We start from the raw sequence: 14950 nt of genomic DNA, 5'->3' as shown, positions 1-14950 counted from the left end.
AATATACCTTCCTCCTTTCTTGGTATATTGTAATTATATCATTATCTTTGTTGTTTGTATATATATAACCTCCTCGTCCGTTGTTTGTATATATATACCCTCCTCCTGTCTTGGTATATTGTAATTATATCATTGTCTATGTTGTTTGTATATATATACCCTCCTCCTGTCTTGGTATATTGTAATTATATCATTATCTATGTTGTTTGTATATATATACCCTCCTCCTGTCTTGGTATATTGTAATTATATCATTATCTTTGTTGTTTGTATATATATAACCTCCTCGTCCGTTGTTATATATATATATACCCTCCTCGTCCGTTGTTATATATATATATACCTTCCACCTGTCTTGGTATATTGTAATTATATCATTATCTATGTTGTTTGTATATATATACCCTCCTCCTGTCTTGGTATATTGTAATTATATCATTATCTTTGTTGTTTGTATATATATAACCTCCTCGTCCGTTGTTATATATATATATACCTTCCACCTGTCTTGGTATATTGTAATTATATCATTATCTATGTTGCTCACTAGATTCCCTATCTTACCTTTTTTTGTTCCGCGTTTGTATACAATGTGTTGTAGAAATGTTAAAAAAAAAGTACCATTAAAACTGATAAAATGTCCATATCGTAACAAGGAAGCATTTAAAGTTGATTTTTTACTTCTAAATGCATGTATAAGGTCGTCTACTAATTCACCTGCCTCAACAGTTCTTTTTTGTTGGGGAGATATTACCTTGGTCACTGAATCTAAGTTCAATCGCGGCAACAGAACAGTCTCTATTACCTGCGATAGGATTGTGCAGTTATGATGTAATGTGAAATTTGTCTGAAAGACAATGTCACCTGTTTCATCTGCACTTGACATTATCGATATGCATTTGCGTTGTCAGTTATATTTGTTGCTTCTGACTTCAGTAGTAGTTGTGTTTGCTCTTCTACCACTCCTTAATTGTTTTCTCCCCTTTGACTTGGAGTGAAGCTTTAATTATGATCACATCTTTGCATGTTGTATTTTTTTTGTTCTTGCCTGCTTTGATTTTTCATTGTTATCTTTAGGGGTCTAGTTTTTAGTTTTATTTTGACATTTTTGTCATTTCCACTATGAACAGTTGACCATCAATATCAAACTTGCTTTTTGGTTCTCATGAAACGCAATATAAAGAACAGTATTTTCGCGAAAAAAAAAAATTTATGACAAAGCCTATGTTTAGTAGGCTGACGATATTGGAGTTTATTTTATGTGATTGGATTGCTTTAGAGGCATTATCGGTGAATGAGTCGGAAACAGGATATCGTGTGTATGGTATTGTATTTACTCATCCACAGCTTCACAGAACATTTGTCTACTTAACTTTATAATCCTACTGTCGTCAGTATAGATACCATGGGGGTAAGTTACCAGGAACAGCAAAGGAACGCCCTATGTATACAAGGTGCCATGTCGTCTTATGCAAATATAAATGCAATTTCATTTTCCGCTTTTTTGTTTGACAAGCTATTGTTTACTTTTATTAATTTATCTTTAACTATCAGCAATGGCTATCCTGGTTGTTTGGCCGTCACAGCGATACCAACGATACAGACAAGTGCAAAGAGGTATGTGATTGATATCAAATTGAAAGATTGAAATGAAGCATTGTTATATTTTACGTTATAGATCTATTGTAGAAAAAGTGTACTGTATTCAAGTCAATACATATAATTCAATATAATTTAAAATCAACATGCGATTTTGGTATATCTGTAACTGACTATTTTCTTTGAGAAAATATAAGGCTGTTCTCAGAAGCGGCGCATTTCAGGCACATGGACTTTTGATTTCAACAAGATTAAATGATATTAAAAAATAACTCCGACTTTTCCATGTTAAACACTCATAATGCGACATATGAAAAAAATGTAGTGGGATGTCGTCCAGTCTGAGTAATGCTATTTATTTGGGGTTTGATATCCTAACCACAGCTAAACTGAGTATAATTTTGCATTCAAACTAAAAAATGTTTTTATGTTCTATATATACAAAATGTTTATTTTTGTATTTTGTATTTTTCAATATAATGTGTATTAGAATAGTTGAGGTTGAGAATTACCTTAATCAAGCCAAGGTATCAGAATAAAGAGCATGGTGAATTTGTTTCATCGCTAATCTTGGATTAATAAAACTTCATATCGACCTCATTAACATACCATAATTGTAAATACTAAGGATGTCCATTTAATGAAGTTTGTCGATTTTCATTCTGCTGCGTGTAATCTAATATTTTCGTATACGAATACATTTATTCAAAGTTTATTGACACGGGAAGTGAACAAAGGTTTAAACAGGATATGACTAGTTCGACCATTATATCCATACCAACAGATATATACATACATACATTACACATTAGGAAAGATATTTCAAGACAACAGGTCGTGCTGCTGAACAATGGGGGTAAAGTATAATACTAGGAAGGCTCTGGTATCATGTCATACATTGGAAAATGGACAAAACTTTGTTATAGCAGCATTGGGTGTTCTAAGTCTATTTCCAAAATCATCGTATCTCCTTAATTTTTTGTGTGTGTAAGACCTTATTCAGCTACGGATATAGGCCGAATCTGTCTATGAAAAGTATGCTAAACATTGGATAGTCTGAGGCTCATAAAGCCAATGATATGTACTACATCAGATATTGGACAGTCAGTGTCAGTGATATGTAATTTGAGGCTTATATCTTAAAACACGCACCTTTGAATTACCAAATGAAGGTGATTGTCTTTGTGTCAGAATTTGACAGTTTCTATAATCTGTCGAGCACAATTATAGAACAAATTTGTCAGCAACCCTACGCTTTTGCACAACTGCATACATTACAGGTGTGTGAAAGATGTATGATCAGGATTTGGTCTCATTTGAATCATTGACGTCTTACACAGTTTATACACATATAACGGCAGCATTTATAATTGAAATTGATGAAATTCGAGTAATATGATTAAGTGATTATGTTTCGGGAATTATATCTGTCAGGGGATGAAAAGAAATAAATCACACAGTTAAACTGTGGAAAGTAAGATATAAACACACCTTTAAAATAAATGGTTTCCTCAAAGACTATGAATTTATAGTATCATGTTGATAAACAGGCACCTCTCTGGGGATTTTTGTAAAAAAAAAAATAAAATATTTCAACTGTATCGCCGCAATGTTATTGCCAAACATATGATTCGAGAGGATATCATTATGATTGCCCGAAATATGTATTTCAGTATTATACATCTACACGTATGTTTCATGTAAAACGAGTTTAAGTGACACATATTTTCTGTTGATGGAATATTTAATGCACATGGAGTTTGTAAACAGGAATATAAATATCGGATATACTAGGAGAATATAAATGATTTATATTTACAAATGATTAATTTTGGTATACGTTTCGTCATATTGCCTCTAATTCCTATTACCTAGTAGAATGTGTGCCCAATCAAAATCTTACTCGTAGCTGTTCAATGGGGGTATACCTGTAGTTCTAACATGAATTATCAGTAGCTACCTGTAACAGTCTAATGCATTGTATCTAATTGTCCAATAAGTTGCCTGTGTCAGTTCAATAAGTTACTTATAGCTTTCCAAGAAGTAAAATGTATCCGCTGTAGCTCTTCAATGCGTTACACGTAGCCGCCCAATAAGTTACCTGTAACTGTCCAATATATTGCATGTAACTGATCAGTAAGTTACCTGTTACCGCCCAATAAGTTACCTTTAGCGCTTAATAAGCTATCTGTAGTCGCACAATAAGTTACCTGTAGCCGCACAATAAGTTGTCTGTAGCTGTTCAATAAGTTACCTGTATGTGTCCAATAAGGCATTTGTAGAGCTGTGTTTAATGGTTGGTATTATACACAAAATATCACGGCTGTGTTTAACTGTTGGGTATTATACACAAAAGACAATGGATGATATCAAAGTTGTGTTTTGATTGCATGATAATATAAATAAGTGCCATTCGATGCAGCAGTAATGTTCAGTATTTTCGATACAGGTATTTGCTAATTTCAGTGTGCTTCATCTGTAAAGTCTGACGTCAAGAATGGACAAAACAACTTTTCAAAATCAGCTGAACAAAGTGATCAGGTTAGCGCAATTAAAATATCATTTATAAAATACACAAGCTATTTTAGGCGTTAATTTTCCAATAAAGTCTGGCAAAACGTTGTTATGCTGTAACATGTTTTAGCTCTGCAAATAACGGAATACTAACAAGGAAAATAATTCTTTATAAAAACAGCTATAAGTTTTGTGGCCAATTGTAACCAATCGACCCAATGGAGTCTTGAAACATTGCAACACGTACATAATTTGTGTAAAAAGTAACATTTTAAAATTTTCTTTCTGAGGATTATCTATTACTGTTCGCTGGGAAGATACATTTTCTTCATCAGGATTATTGGATTTATTGTGCAAATATCTGATTGCAGTGTGTGTACAGGATTTCTGTGACGACGATGGACAGGAAAGGCCCAGGGACTGATTCCAGTGTAATATGTATCCTGTTTAACGATGCCGGCCAATCGTCCAATCAGATTGTTTTAGATGCATTTCTGAAAAATGATTTTGAAAGAGGCAAGACGGATGAATTTCAGATAACTTCCAGTTTTCTAGAACAAGTAGACACGATAGAAGTATGGCAAGAGTATGAGCCGTTCTCGACAAATGAATGGTTTGTAGAAGTTATAAAGGTGTTCTGCGAGCCATCTAACAAGACGTTTGTGTTCCCGTTTCTACGTTGGATAAAGGGGAATTGTCATTATAAAATTCGCCATCTTGACACGTCACTTCCGAAAGATGACCCTAACAAGGAACAGCGTCGTATGGAGCTAAATGAAGAAAAAGCGAATTACCAAATGGAGGTCAAGATTCCAGGACTTCCGATACAGGTAGTAACTGACCCTGAAAATGGAGGTCAAGATTCCAGGACTTCCGGTACAGGTAGTAACTGGCCCTCCAAACGGAGGTTAATATTCCAGGGCTTCAGATACAGGTAGTAACTGACCCTCCAAATGGAAGTCAAGATTCCTGGGCTTCCGGTACAGGTAATTATCGACCTATGAAATGATGGTCAGAGTTCAAGTGGTTATTGTAAAGGTAATTATCGATTTACTAAATAAAAGCCAAGATTATAGGGCTTTTAGTACTGTTAATCATCGACCCACCAAATGAAGGTCAAAGTTCAAGAACTTCCAGCACTGGTAATGACTGACCTATTATATGGAAGTTCAGATTCCAGGGCATCCAGTACATTCAATTATTGACCTACCACATGGAGGTCAAAGTTCAAGGGCTTCCGGGACAGGTAATCAAATGTTCAAAGAGAGGTCTCCAGAAACAGGTAATGGGATACTTAATAGATGGAAGTCGATATTCCTGTGTATATAAAAATGACACTGGCTGTTAAAGGTACGTTAAACAAAATAAACCAAAACCAAGTATATGAATATTCCATTCGAACTACTAGATGGAGGTTACGATTATAGGGAGTAGAAGTGATCGTGTTTGATTCATCTTGACTAGTGATGAGGTATACATTAGGATTCGATCATCTTGACTAGTGATGAGGTATACATTAGGATTCGATCATCTTGACTAGTGATGAGGTATACATTAGGATTCGATCATCTTGACTAGTGATGAGGTATACATTAGGATTCGATCATCTTGACTAGTGATGAGGTATACATTAGCATTCGATCATCTTGACTAATGATGAGGTATACATTAGGATTCGATCATCTTGACTAGTGATGAGGTCTACATTAGGATTCGATCATCTTGACTAGTGATGAGGTATACATTAGGATTTGATCATCTTGACTAGTGATGAGGTCTACATTAGGATTCGATTATCTTGACTAGTGATGAGGTATACATTAGGATTCGATCATCTTGACTAGTGATGAGGTATACATTAGGATTCGATCATCTTGACTAGTGATGAGGTCTACATTAGGATTCGATCATCTTGACTAGTGATGAGGTATACATTAGGATTCGATCATCTTGACTAGTGATGAGGTATACATTAGGATTCGATCATCTTGACTAGTGATGAGGTATACATTAGGATTCGATCATCTTGACTAGTGATGAGGTCTACATTAGGATTCGATCATCTTGACTAGTGATGAGGTCTACATTAGGATTCGATCATCTTGACTAGTGATGAGGTATACATTAGGATTCGATCATCTTGACTAGTGATGAGGTCTACATTAGGATTCGATCATCTTGACTAGTGATGAGGTCTACATTAGGATTCGATCATCTTGACTAGTGATGAGGTATACATTAGGATTCGATCATCTTGACTAGTGATGAGGTCTACATTAGGATTCGATCATCTTGACTAGTGATGAGGTCTACATTAGGATTCGATCATCTTGACTAGTGATGAGGTATACATTAGGATTCGATCATCTTGACTAATGATGAGGTCTACATTAGGATTCGATCATCTTGACTAGTGATGAGGTCTACATTAGGATTCGATCATCTTGACTAGTGATGAGGTCTACATTAGGATTCGATCATCTTGACTAGTGATGAGGTCTACATTAGGATTCGATCATCTTGACTAGTGATGAGGTATACATTAGGATTCGATCATCTTGACTAGTGATGAGGTATACATTAGGATTCGATCATCTTGACTAGTGATGAGGTATACATTAGGATTCTAACATCTTGACTAGTGATGAGGTATACATTAGGATTCGATCATCTTGACTAGTGATGAGGTCTACATTAGGATTCGATCATCTTGACTAGTGATGAGGTCTACATTAGGATTCGATCATCTTGACTAGTGATGAGGTATACATTAGGATTCGATCATCTTGACTAGTGATGAGGTATACATTAGGATTCGATCATCTTGACTAGTGATGAGGTATACATTAGGATTCGATCATCTTGACTAGTGATGAGGTATACATTAGGATTCGATCATCTTGACTAGTGATGAGGTATACATTAGGATTCGATCATCTTGACTAGTGATGAGGTATACATTAGGATTCGAAATGCATGATTGTTAAATCACTACAGTTGCTTACTATATATACTGTAATACATACCAATGTTTTGTTATGATAACTAATTCTGACTTTCAGGCAAAAGAGGTTCCAGAGGACGAGAAATTCTCCTTTGATTACCAGGTAAATACAAAACATAATATATAATGATACAACTAGAAATATTAAGGATGTAACGAGATGTATTAATGAAAACCAAAATCAGAAAGGCAAAGAAATAAATGTTTCTAGAGAATTTTGATCTCGCCAAATGATTGTACAAAAGACCAACGAGAAAATAGCACCTATAAATATGAAATAAGAACAATGGGATACCGGCAGGTAAACGATATATATCGATACAAGTTCAATATTTGAAGGACACGGAGACCCCGAATATAAACGAAAAGAAGAATAAGACTAGATGTGCATCTTCTGTTTCTTCTCGGTGAAACCCGCTATCTTAGAACGAGGGTGACAATGGAATCACCAGGTATATCAACTAGCTTCCAGTCAGACTTAAGGTCTGATAGGGAAATATAATACAACCCTAATTGTATCAATGTCCATTTCTCGGCAGAAGGTTAACGTTCCTTTAGACCAGTGCTCCTTTAAAGGCTCCTGTTCCTTAAAAGGTTAACATTCCTTTGGGTTAATGCTCCTTTAAGGCTAGTACTCATTTGTGCTAGTGATCCCTTAGACTGAGCTTCTTTAGGCCAGTGCTCCTATAGACTTGTGCTCATTTAAAGCACTGTGCTGAATCCATGTCTACATTCTCAAGTATAATTTACGGTTTTATTTACATTTTGATATTTTCGTGTCTTGTATTTTAAAAATGAATTTTTGCGCCGTGTTCACACTGAACGAGGTTGTTTTCTTTCTCGCACAGTTTGACATAGTGAGGCTGTCTGCAGAACTGACTGTTAAGAGCAAGATTGTACATCTGACCACTGGACGATGGGAGGACTTTGATGATATCTCGAACATCTATATAGAGGAAATCTTCAGCACACCATCCGTAAGTACAATCTTGCCACATTAACTTAATACTTTTTCCCAGGGTGTTGATTTCCATGAATATACTTTTTTGTTTCGTTGTCCATTTGTTTTATTTCTATTCGAGAGATTTACAAAAACAACACACTAATACTATAATCTATAGAATGAATAAAATATTTCCTAATTCGGTATTCAGCATAAACCATGTAGGAGGATGGGAACCATTTATACGTGTAGCCCGGCGTGTGTAAAATATACAACACGGACGACTTCGATTATGTTTAGGGTTTAATGAGAAGGCCTACAAATGTACAAACACGACATGAATAACATGGACGGTGACGATGGACATAACATGGACGGCGACGATGGACATAACATGGACGGCGACGATGGACATAACATGGACGGTGACGATAGACATAACATGGACAGCGACGATGGACATAACATGGACGGTGACGATGGACATAACATGGACGGTGACGATGGACATAACATGGACGGTGACGATGGACATAACATGGACGGCGACGATGGACATAACATGGACGGTGACGATGGACATAATATGGACGTTGATGATGGACATAACATGGACGGCGACGATGGACATAATATGGACGGCGACGATGGACATAACATGGACAGTGACGATGGACATACCATGGACGGTGACGATGGACATAACATGGACGATGACGATGGACATAACATGGACGGTGACAATGGACATAATATGGACGGCGACGATGGACATAACATGGACGGCGACGATGGACATAACATGGACGGCGACGATGGACATAACATGTCATGTGGTACGACCGTGTTGTTAGCCTGAGTACCGGGCTTGGAATGATATTGAAAGTATGCTGGTGCAGGGTATTTGACCAAACATACTTTGCATTCCAATGTTTGACGCAGTATGAGGCGCGGGAATTTATCCGTTTGTCGTTCAACCCTGACCCTTGTTAATATGTAACACAATATGTGATGTATATATCCGACTGGCTACGTATTGAAACTGATTTAATATCAAGATTATCAGATAGATTTTACCCTACAAGTCATCTTCAATTAGGAATTTAACAGGTGGTCAAAATCAATGGGAAGTATTGCAAATAGGTCGTTAGGAAGGACAAAAGTAGTGGGATTGGGTATGGGATTTATGGGATTGGGCATGAGTATTATGGGATTGGGTATTGGTATTATGGGATTGGGTGTATGTTTTTTTGGGATTGGGTGTAGGTATTTTGGGATTGGGTATGACTATTACGGGATTGGGCATGCGTATTTTGGGATTGGGTTTAGGTATTATAGGATTGGGTATGATTATTCTTGGATAAGATTCGGGTATTAAGAGATTGGGTATGGGTATTATTGGAAGCACTTTATTAGGATTATGTATTAATTCCCGGATTATAGCAGCGGTATAGACTTACACAAGCCCAGTGTCTCTCTATTCTTTGTATAATAAAGCAGATGACAAGGATGATAATTATAAATGTCTTTCCTTTTCAGCGTCAAACGATCAAACTCGGGGACATTGATGATAATCATAAATTTCTTTTCTTTTCAGCGTCTAACCATCAAACTCTGGGACATTGATGATACTTCATGTTTGTATTTTAGCCTCTGGTGAAGAAAATCTGGGACACTGATGAACATTTTGGGTTTCAAAGACTTGGTCGACTCAACAACACGCTGATCACACTCTGTACCGAGATCCCAAGCAAGTATGGACTTCCTTATTACAAGAGTGTTCCCATGTGGAAATCTAAAACCTAACTTAACAACATAATTACGACAGCCAGGCTATACCACAGGCGCTTGCATATAGAAAATATCACTTTCGATTTTTTTTTTGATATGACAGCGGTATGTGTAATCTGTTAAGTACAAGGCCTTGTACTTAACAGATTACACATACCGCTGTCATATCAAAAAAAAATCGAAAGTGATATTTTCTAAATGCAAGCGCCTGTGGTATATATAGCAGTATAGCCTGGCTGTACAGATATCTACAGAGGATGTTTACAGTATTACTGGTATATATAGCAGTATAGGTACAGATATCCGTATTACTGGTATATATAGTAGTATAGGTACAGATGTTTACCGTATTACTGGTATATATAGTAGTATGGCCTGGCTGTACAGATATCTACAGAGGATGTTTACAGTATTACTGGTATATATAGTAGTATGGCCTGGCTGTACAGATATCTACAGAGGATGTTACAGTATTACTGGTATATATAGCAGTATGGCCTGGCTGTACAGATATCTACAGATGATGTTACCGTATTACTGGTATATATAGTAGTATGGCCTGGCTGTACAGATATCTACAGAGGATGTTTACAGTATTACTGGTATATATAGTAGTATGGCCTGGCTGTACAGATATCTACAGAGGATGTTACAGTATTACTGGTATATATAGCAGTATGGCCTGGCTGTACATATATCTACAGATGATATTACCGTATTACTGGTATATATAGTAGTATAGGTACAGATATCTACAGAGGATGTTTACAGTATTACTGGTATATATAGTAGTATAGGTACAGATATCTACAGAGGATGTTTACAGTATTACTGGTATATATAGTAATATAGCCTGGCTGTACAGATATCTACAGATGATGTTACCGTATTACTGGTATATATAGTAGTATAGCCTGGCTGTACAGATATCTACAGATTATGTTACCGTATTACTGGTATATATAGTAGTATAGGTACAGATATCTACAGAGGATGTTACCGTATTACTGGTATATATAGTAGTATAGCCTGGCTGTACAGATATCTACAGATAACATCTACAGTATTACTGGTATATATAGTAGTATAGGTACAGATATCTATAGATGATGTTTACAGTATTACTGGTATATATAGTAGTATAGGTACAGATATCTACAGAGGATGTTTACAGTATTACTGGTATATATAGTAGTATAGGTACAGATATCTACAGAGGATGTTTACAGTATTACTGGTATATATAGTAATATAGCCTGGCTGTACAGATATCTACAGAGGATGTTTACAGTATTACTGGTATATATAGTAGTATAGGTACAGATATCTACAGAGGATGTTTACAGTATTACTGGTATATATAGTAGTATAGCCTGGCTGTACAGATATCTACAGAGGATGTTTACAGTATTACTGGTATATATAGCAGTATAGCCTGGCTGTACAGATATCTACAGAGGATGTTTACAGTATTACTGGTATATATAGCAGTATAGGTACAGATGTTTACAGATTATGTTTACAGTATTACTGGTATATATAGCAGTATAGCCTGGCTGTACAGATATCTACAGAGGATGTTTACAGTATTACTGGTATATATAGCAGTATAGCCTGGCTGTACAGATATCTACAGAGGATGTTTACAGTATTACTGGTATATATAGCAGTATAGCCTGGCTGTACAGATATCTACAGAGGATGTTAACAGTATTACTGGTATATATAGCAGTATAGGTACAGATGTTTACAGATTATGTTTACAGTATTACTGGTATATATAGTAGTATAGGTACAGATGTTTACAGAGGATGTTACCGTATTACTGGTATATATAGTAGTATAGGTACAGATATATACAGAGGATGTTACCGTATTACTGGTATATATAGTAGTATAGGTACAGATATCTACAGAGGATGTTTACAGTATTACTGGTATATATAGCCGTATGGGTACAGATGTTTACAGAGGATGTGTACAGTATTACTGGTATATATAGCCGTATAGGTACAGATGTTTACAGAGGATGTTACCGTATTACTGGTATATATAGTAGTATAGGTACAGATATCTACAGAGGATGTTTACAGTATTACTGGTATATATAGCCGTAGAGGTACAGATGTTTACAGAGGATGTTTACAGTATTACTGGTATATATAGCCGTATAGGTACAGATGTTTACAGAGGATGTTTACAGTATTACTGGTATATATAGTAGTATAGGTACAGATATCTATAGAGGATGTTTACAGTATCACTGGTATATATAGTAGTATAGCCTGGCTGTACAGATATCTACACGGGATGTTTACAGTATTACTGGTATATATAGTAGTATAGCCTGGCTGTACAGATACAGAGGATGTTTACAGTATTACTGGTATATATAGTAGTATAGCCTGGCTGTACAGATATCTACAGAGGATGTTACAGTATTACTTGTATATATAGCCGTATAGGTACAGATATCTACAGAGGATGTTTACAGTATTACTGGTATATATAGTAGTATAGCCTGGCTGTACAGATATCTACAGAGGATGTTTACAGTATTACTGGTATATATAGTAGTATGGCCTGGCTGTACAGATATCTACAGAGGATGTTTACAGTATTACTGGTATATATAGCAGTATAGCCTGGCTGTACATATATCTACAGAGGATGTTTACAGTATTACTGGTATATATAGCAGTATAGCCTGGCTGTACAGATATCTACAGAGGATGTTTACAGTATTACTGGTATATATAGTAGTATGGCCTGGCTGTACAGATATCTACAGAGGATGTTTACAGTATTACTGGTATATATAGCAGTATAGCCTGGCTGTACAGATATCTACAGAGGATGTTTACAGTATTACTGGTATATATAGCAGTATAGCCTGGCTGTACAGATATCTACAGAGGATGTTACAGTATTACTTGTATATATAGCCGTATAGGTACAGATGTTTACAGAGGATGTTTACAGTATTACTGGTATATATAGTAGTGTAACAGGAATGCCGATTTATTGATTTCCTCCAGGTAACTTCTCAAACACAACAGACAGAATTCTTTAAGTTCAAGTCGGTCAATTTATTAGCGAGGAGCATCTATACATTTGTACAACATTATATGGCCTTCCTCTTAATCTCACTCTCTCTCTAAGTCACTAGTGTAGTGGGAGATTGCTCGCGATAGCCCTACAGTGGCATACTATTAGAATATCGGACACGCCGGCTGGTCAGATGTACCACCTCAGTATATTATTAGTAAATGGGAGATAACCCATGAAATATTACATGTAAATAAAGTTGTTATACTGAAAACTTTACCATCATTTAGAGATACAATTTAGTCTTAAGTTAACTAAGTGTAGAATATAAAAAGATATTCCATAAAATCCCAAGCCATCTTGTATAGCTATATAGGTATAAGTACCTTGCAAGAATGATGCTAGTGCTGTCGCTGGCTGAGCAGATCTGAGAGAGCCAGTCGAAATTCCGCGCCTTTATAAACTTTTGCAGCGACCACGTGATCGAATCTGACCAATCAGCGCTTGTCCGGCGCCGGACCATAATCTCGTCACCGGACAATAAAATCAATGTTGTAATAAAATACCAAAATAATTGCCGGTCGCCTGTCCGTTTGGCTTATAATAAACGTAGACATAAATTAATACTAGATAATGACTTGTCCGTCAGAAATTACACACTATGAAAGCTTTTGTAAACTTGTCCGGCACTTCGGTATACACAACTATTATAGTACCGGAAGTGCATCGATGCTACTAACATGAAACATAGTCCGCAGACTTTTCAATAAATAAACTCTGTTCGCTCTCACAACTCGATACCAGATTCTTCCAAATCACTTATACAATATATCTACTAATTATCTAAACTATTTAGAGAGTATTTATCGGTCCCTATCTTATAACATAGTCGTTACATCACTTCCTTCATCAACAAAGATGGCGCCGCGAATAGGACAACACACTCAGTGACGATGTTTAGCTTTACGATAATGTCCCTTCCGTGGTTCGGTGATCGTAATCCAAGGACGAAATCCTGTATTTCAAGTACGTAACACATCCTGATAGTTCATTATGAATGAAAGTTTACTTGATATATGATTAAGTGTAGTTATCGAATCAATCCCACAGATTCCACTTCTGTTTTCCATAGGCAACGTCCTATCACGGTTGCAATGGTTTCCACACGATTATAGATACAAATTACAAAGTAAGCTAGCACTATTTCTAAAACTTCCCAACATTTCCCATGTACAATATTTGGGTAAACTAAGCTGTAAATAACGATCAGAATCTCACCTGACACACACATCGTAAATGGCCAAAATGATACTGGTATACATTTCAATATAAAGTCTTACATTTATTACAACTTCCCCCCTCCCAAGTCAAAAATACTCCCGGATTTTGGTTGATATATCTAAAAAGTTCATTATATTTTTCAATGTTTGTAATGTCATCCACGCGAGTAGACTGTTCCTCAATCACTGGCCCTCACAGTCGTAATGGTATCCCAGCTTCATCCAATGTTTTCACGATGTAATCTGTGGAAACTTCTCTCACAGATGAGGAAACTTCCACGTGGCGTAGAAAATGTAGCTGGTCTACGGTGGGTCTACTGGAGTGCACCAATCCCCTCAATACCTCATAGGTATAATACCTTGATTTTCTGGCTGGACCTTCAACCGGTGGGATATCAGTTCCTGGCAGTCCAAGCATGTTGTATCTATCGAGAAGGTCCCCTCGGCTGCGGGTTACGTCTATCTCAATGGAGTCACCTCTCTCCAGGGTCATGACAGCGAATTCCCATGCCCGCAGCTTCTGGCCTGGTGTGAATGCCTTCCACTGAGGTGGTGGCCACCGAACAGAGGAGATGGATACCTGCTCCTCAGCCTAAGCTCTCCTGGCTGGCGCAACGAGAGGCATGCACCCCGTCCTCAAGATCCGTTCAGCTCTCTTCCCATCTTCAGTTTGGGCTGGAAGTGACTGCAGTTCAACGGGTCGGCACTCCTTTGTCTTTGGCGGCTCCCTCATTGTTTGGTGTCCCTCATGACAGCCCTTCTTCTTTCCAG

General features: G+C 36.7%; 2 protein-coding genes across 2 annotated transcripts; both read left to right on the top strand.

The window, feature by feature from the left end:
- Window positions 1–1564: 1564 nt before the first annotated feature.
- LOC117321223 (lipoxygenase homology domain-containing protein 1-like) lies at window positions 1565–5051 on the top strand. Its single transcript, XM_033875690.1, has 3 exons — window positions 1565–1617; window positions 4066–4140; window positions 4485–5051. Exon 3 carries the CDS (start codon window positions 4512–4514, stop codon window positions 5049–5051), a length of 540 nt encoding a protein of 179 aa, XP_033731581.1. The 5' UTR covers window positions 1565–1617; window positions 4066–4140; window positions 4485–4511.
- A 1488-nt stretch (window positions 5052–6539) lies between these two features.
- On the top strand, window positions 6540–9866 carry LOC117321222. Its single transcript, XM_033875688.1, has 3 exons — window positions 6540–7220; window positions 7966–8094; window positions 9711–9866. The coding sequence occupies exons 1-3, from the start codon at window positions 7152–7154 to the stop codon at window positions 9864–9866; spliced, it is 354 nt and encodes a 117-aa protein (XP_033731579.1). The 5' UTR covers window positions 6540–7151.
- The last annotated feature ends 5084 nt before the right edge of the window (window positions 9867–14950 follow it).

Source organism: Pecten maximus, unplaced genomic scaffold, assembly GCF_902652985.1.
Source record: "Pecten maximus unplaced genomic scaffold, xPecMax1.1, whole genome shotgun sequence".
NCBI lineage: Eukaryota > Metazoa > Mollusca > Bivalvia > Pectinida > Pectinidae > Pecten > Pecten maximus.
Note: the sequence above shows the minus strand (reverse complement) of the source record. Positions and strands in the feature narration are given on the sequence as shown.

What these genes read in the sequence shown, in the direction of transcription:
- LOC117321223 (XM_033875690.1), top strand. Translation starts at nt 4,512, where the DNA reads ATGGACAGGAAAGGCCCAGGGACTGATTCCAGTGTAATATGTATCCTG.
- LOC117321222 (XM_033875688.1), top strand. Translation starts at nt 7,152, where the DNA reads ATGATAACTAATTCTGACTTTCAGGCAAAAGAGGTTCCAGAGGACGAG. An exon ending in AATTCTCCTTTGATTACCAG is followed by an intron (nt 7,221 to 7,965) that starts GTAAATACAAAA and finishes TTTCTCGCACAG; the next exon opens with TTTGACATAGTGAGGCTGTC. An exon ending in AAATCTTCAGCACACCATCC is followed by an intron (nt 8,095 to 9,710) that starts GTAAGTACAATC and finishes TTTGTATTTTAG; the next exon opens with CCTCTGGTGAAGAAAATCTG.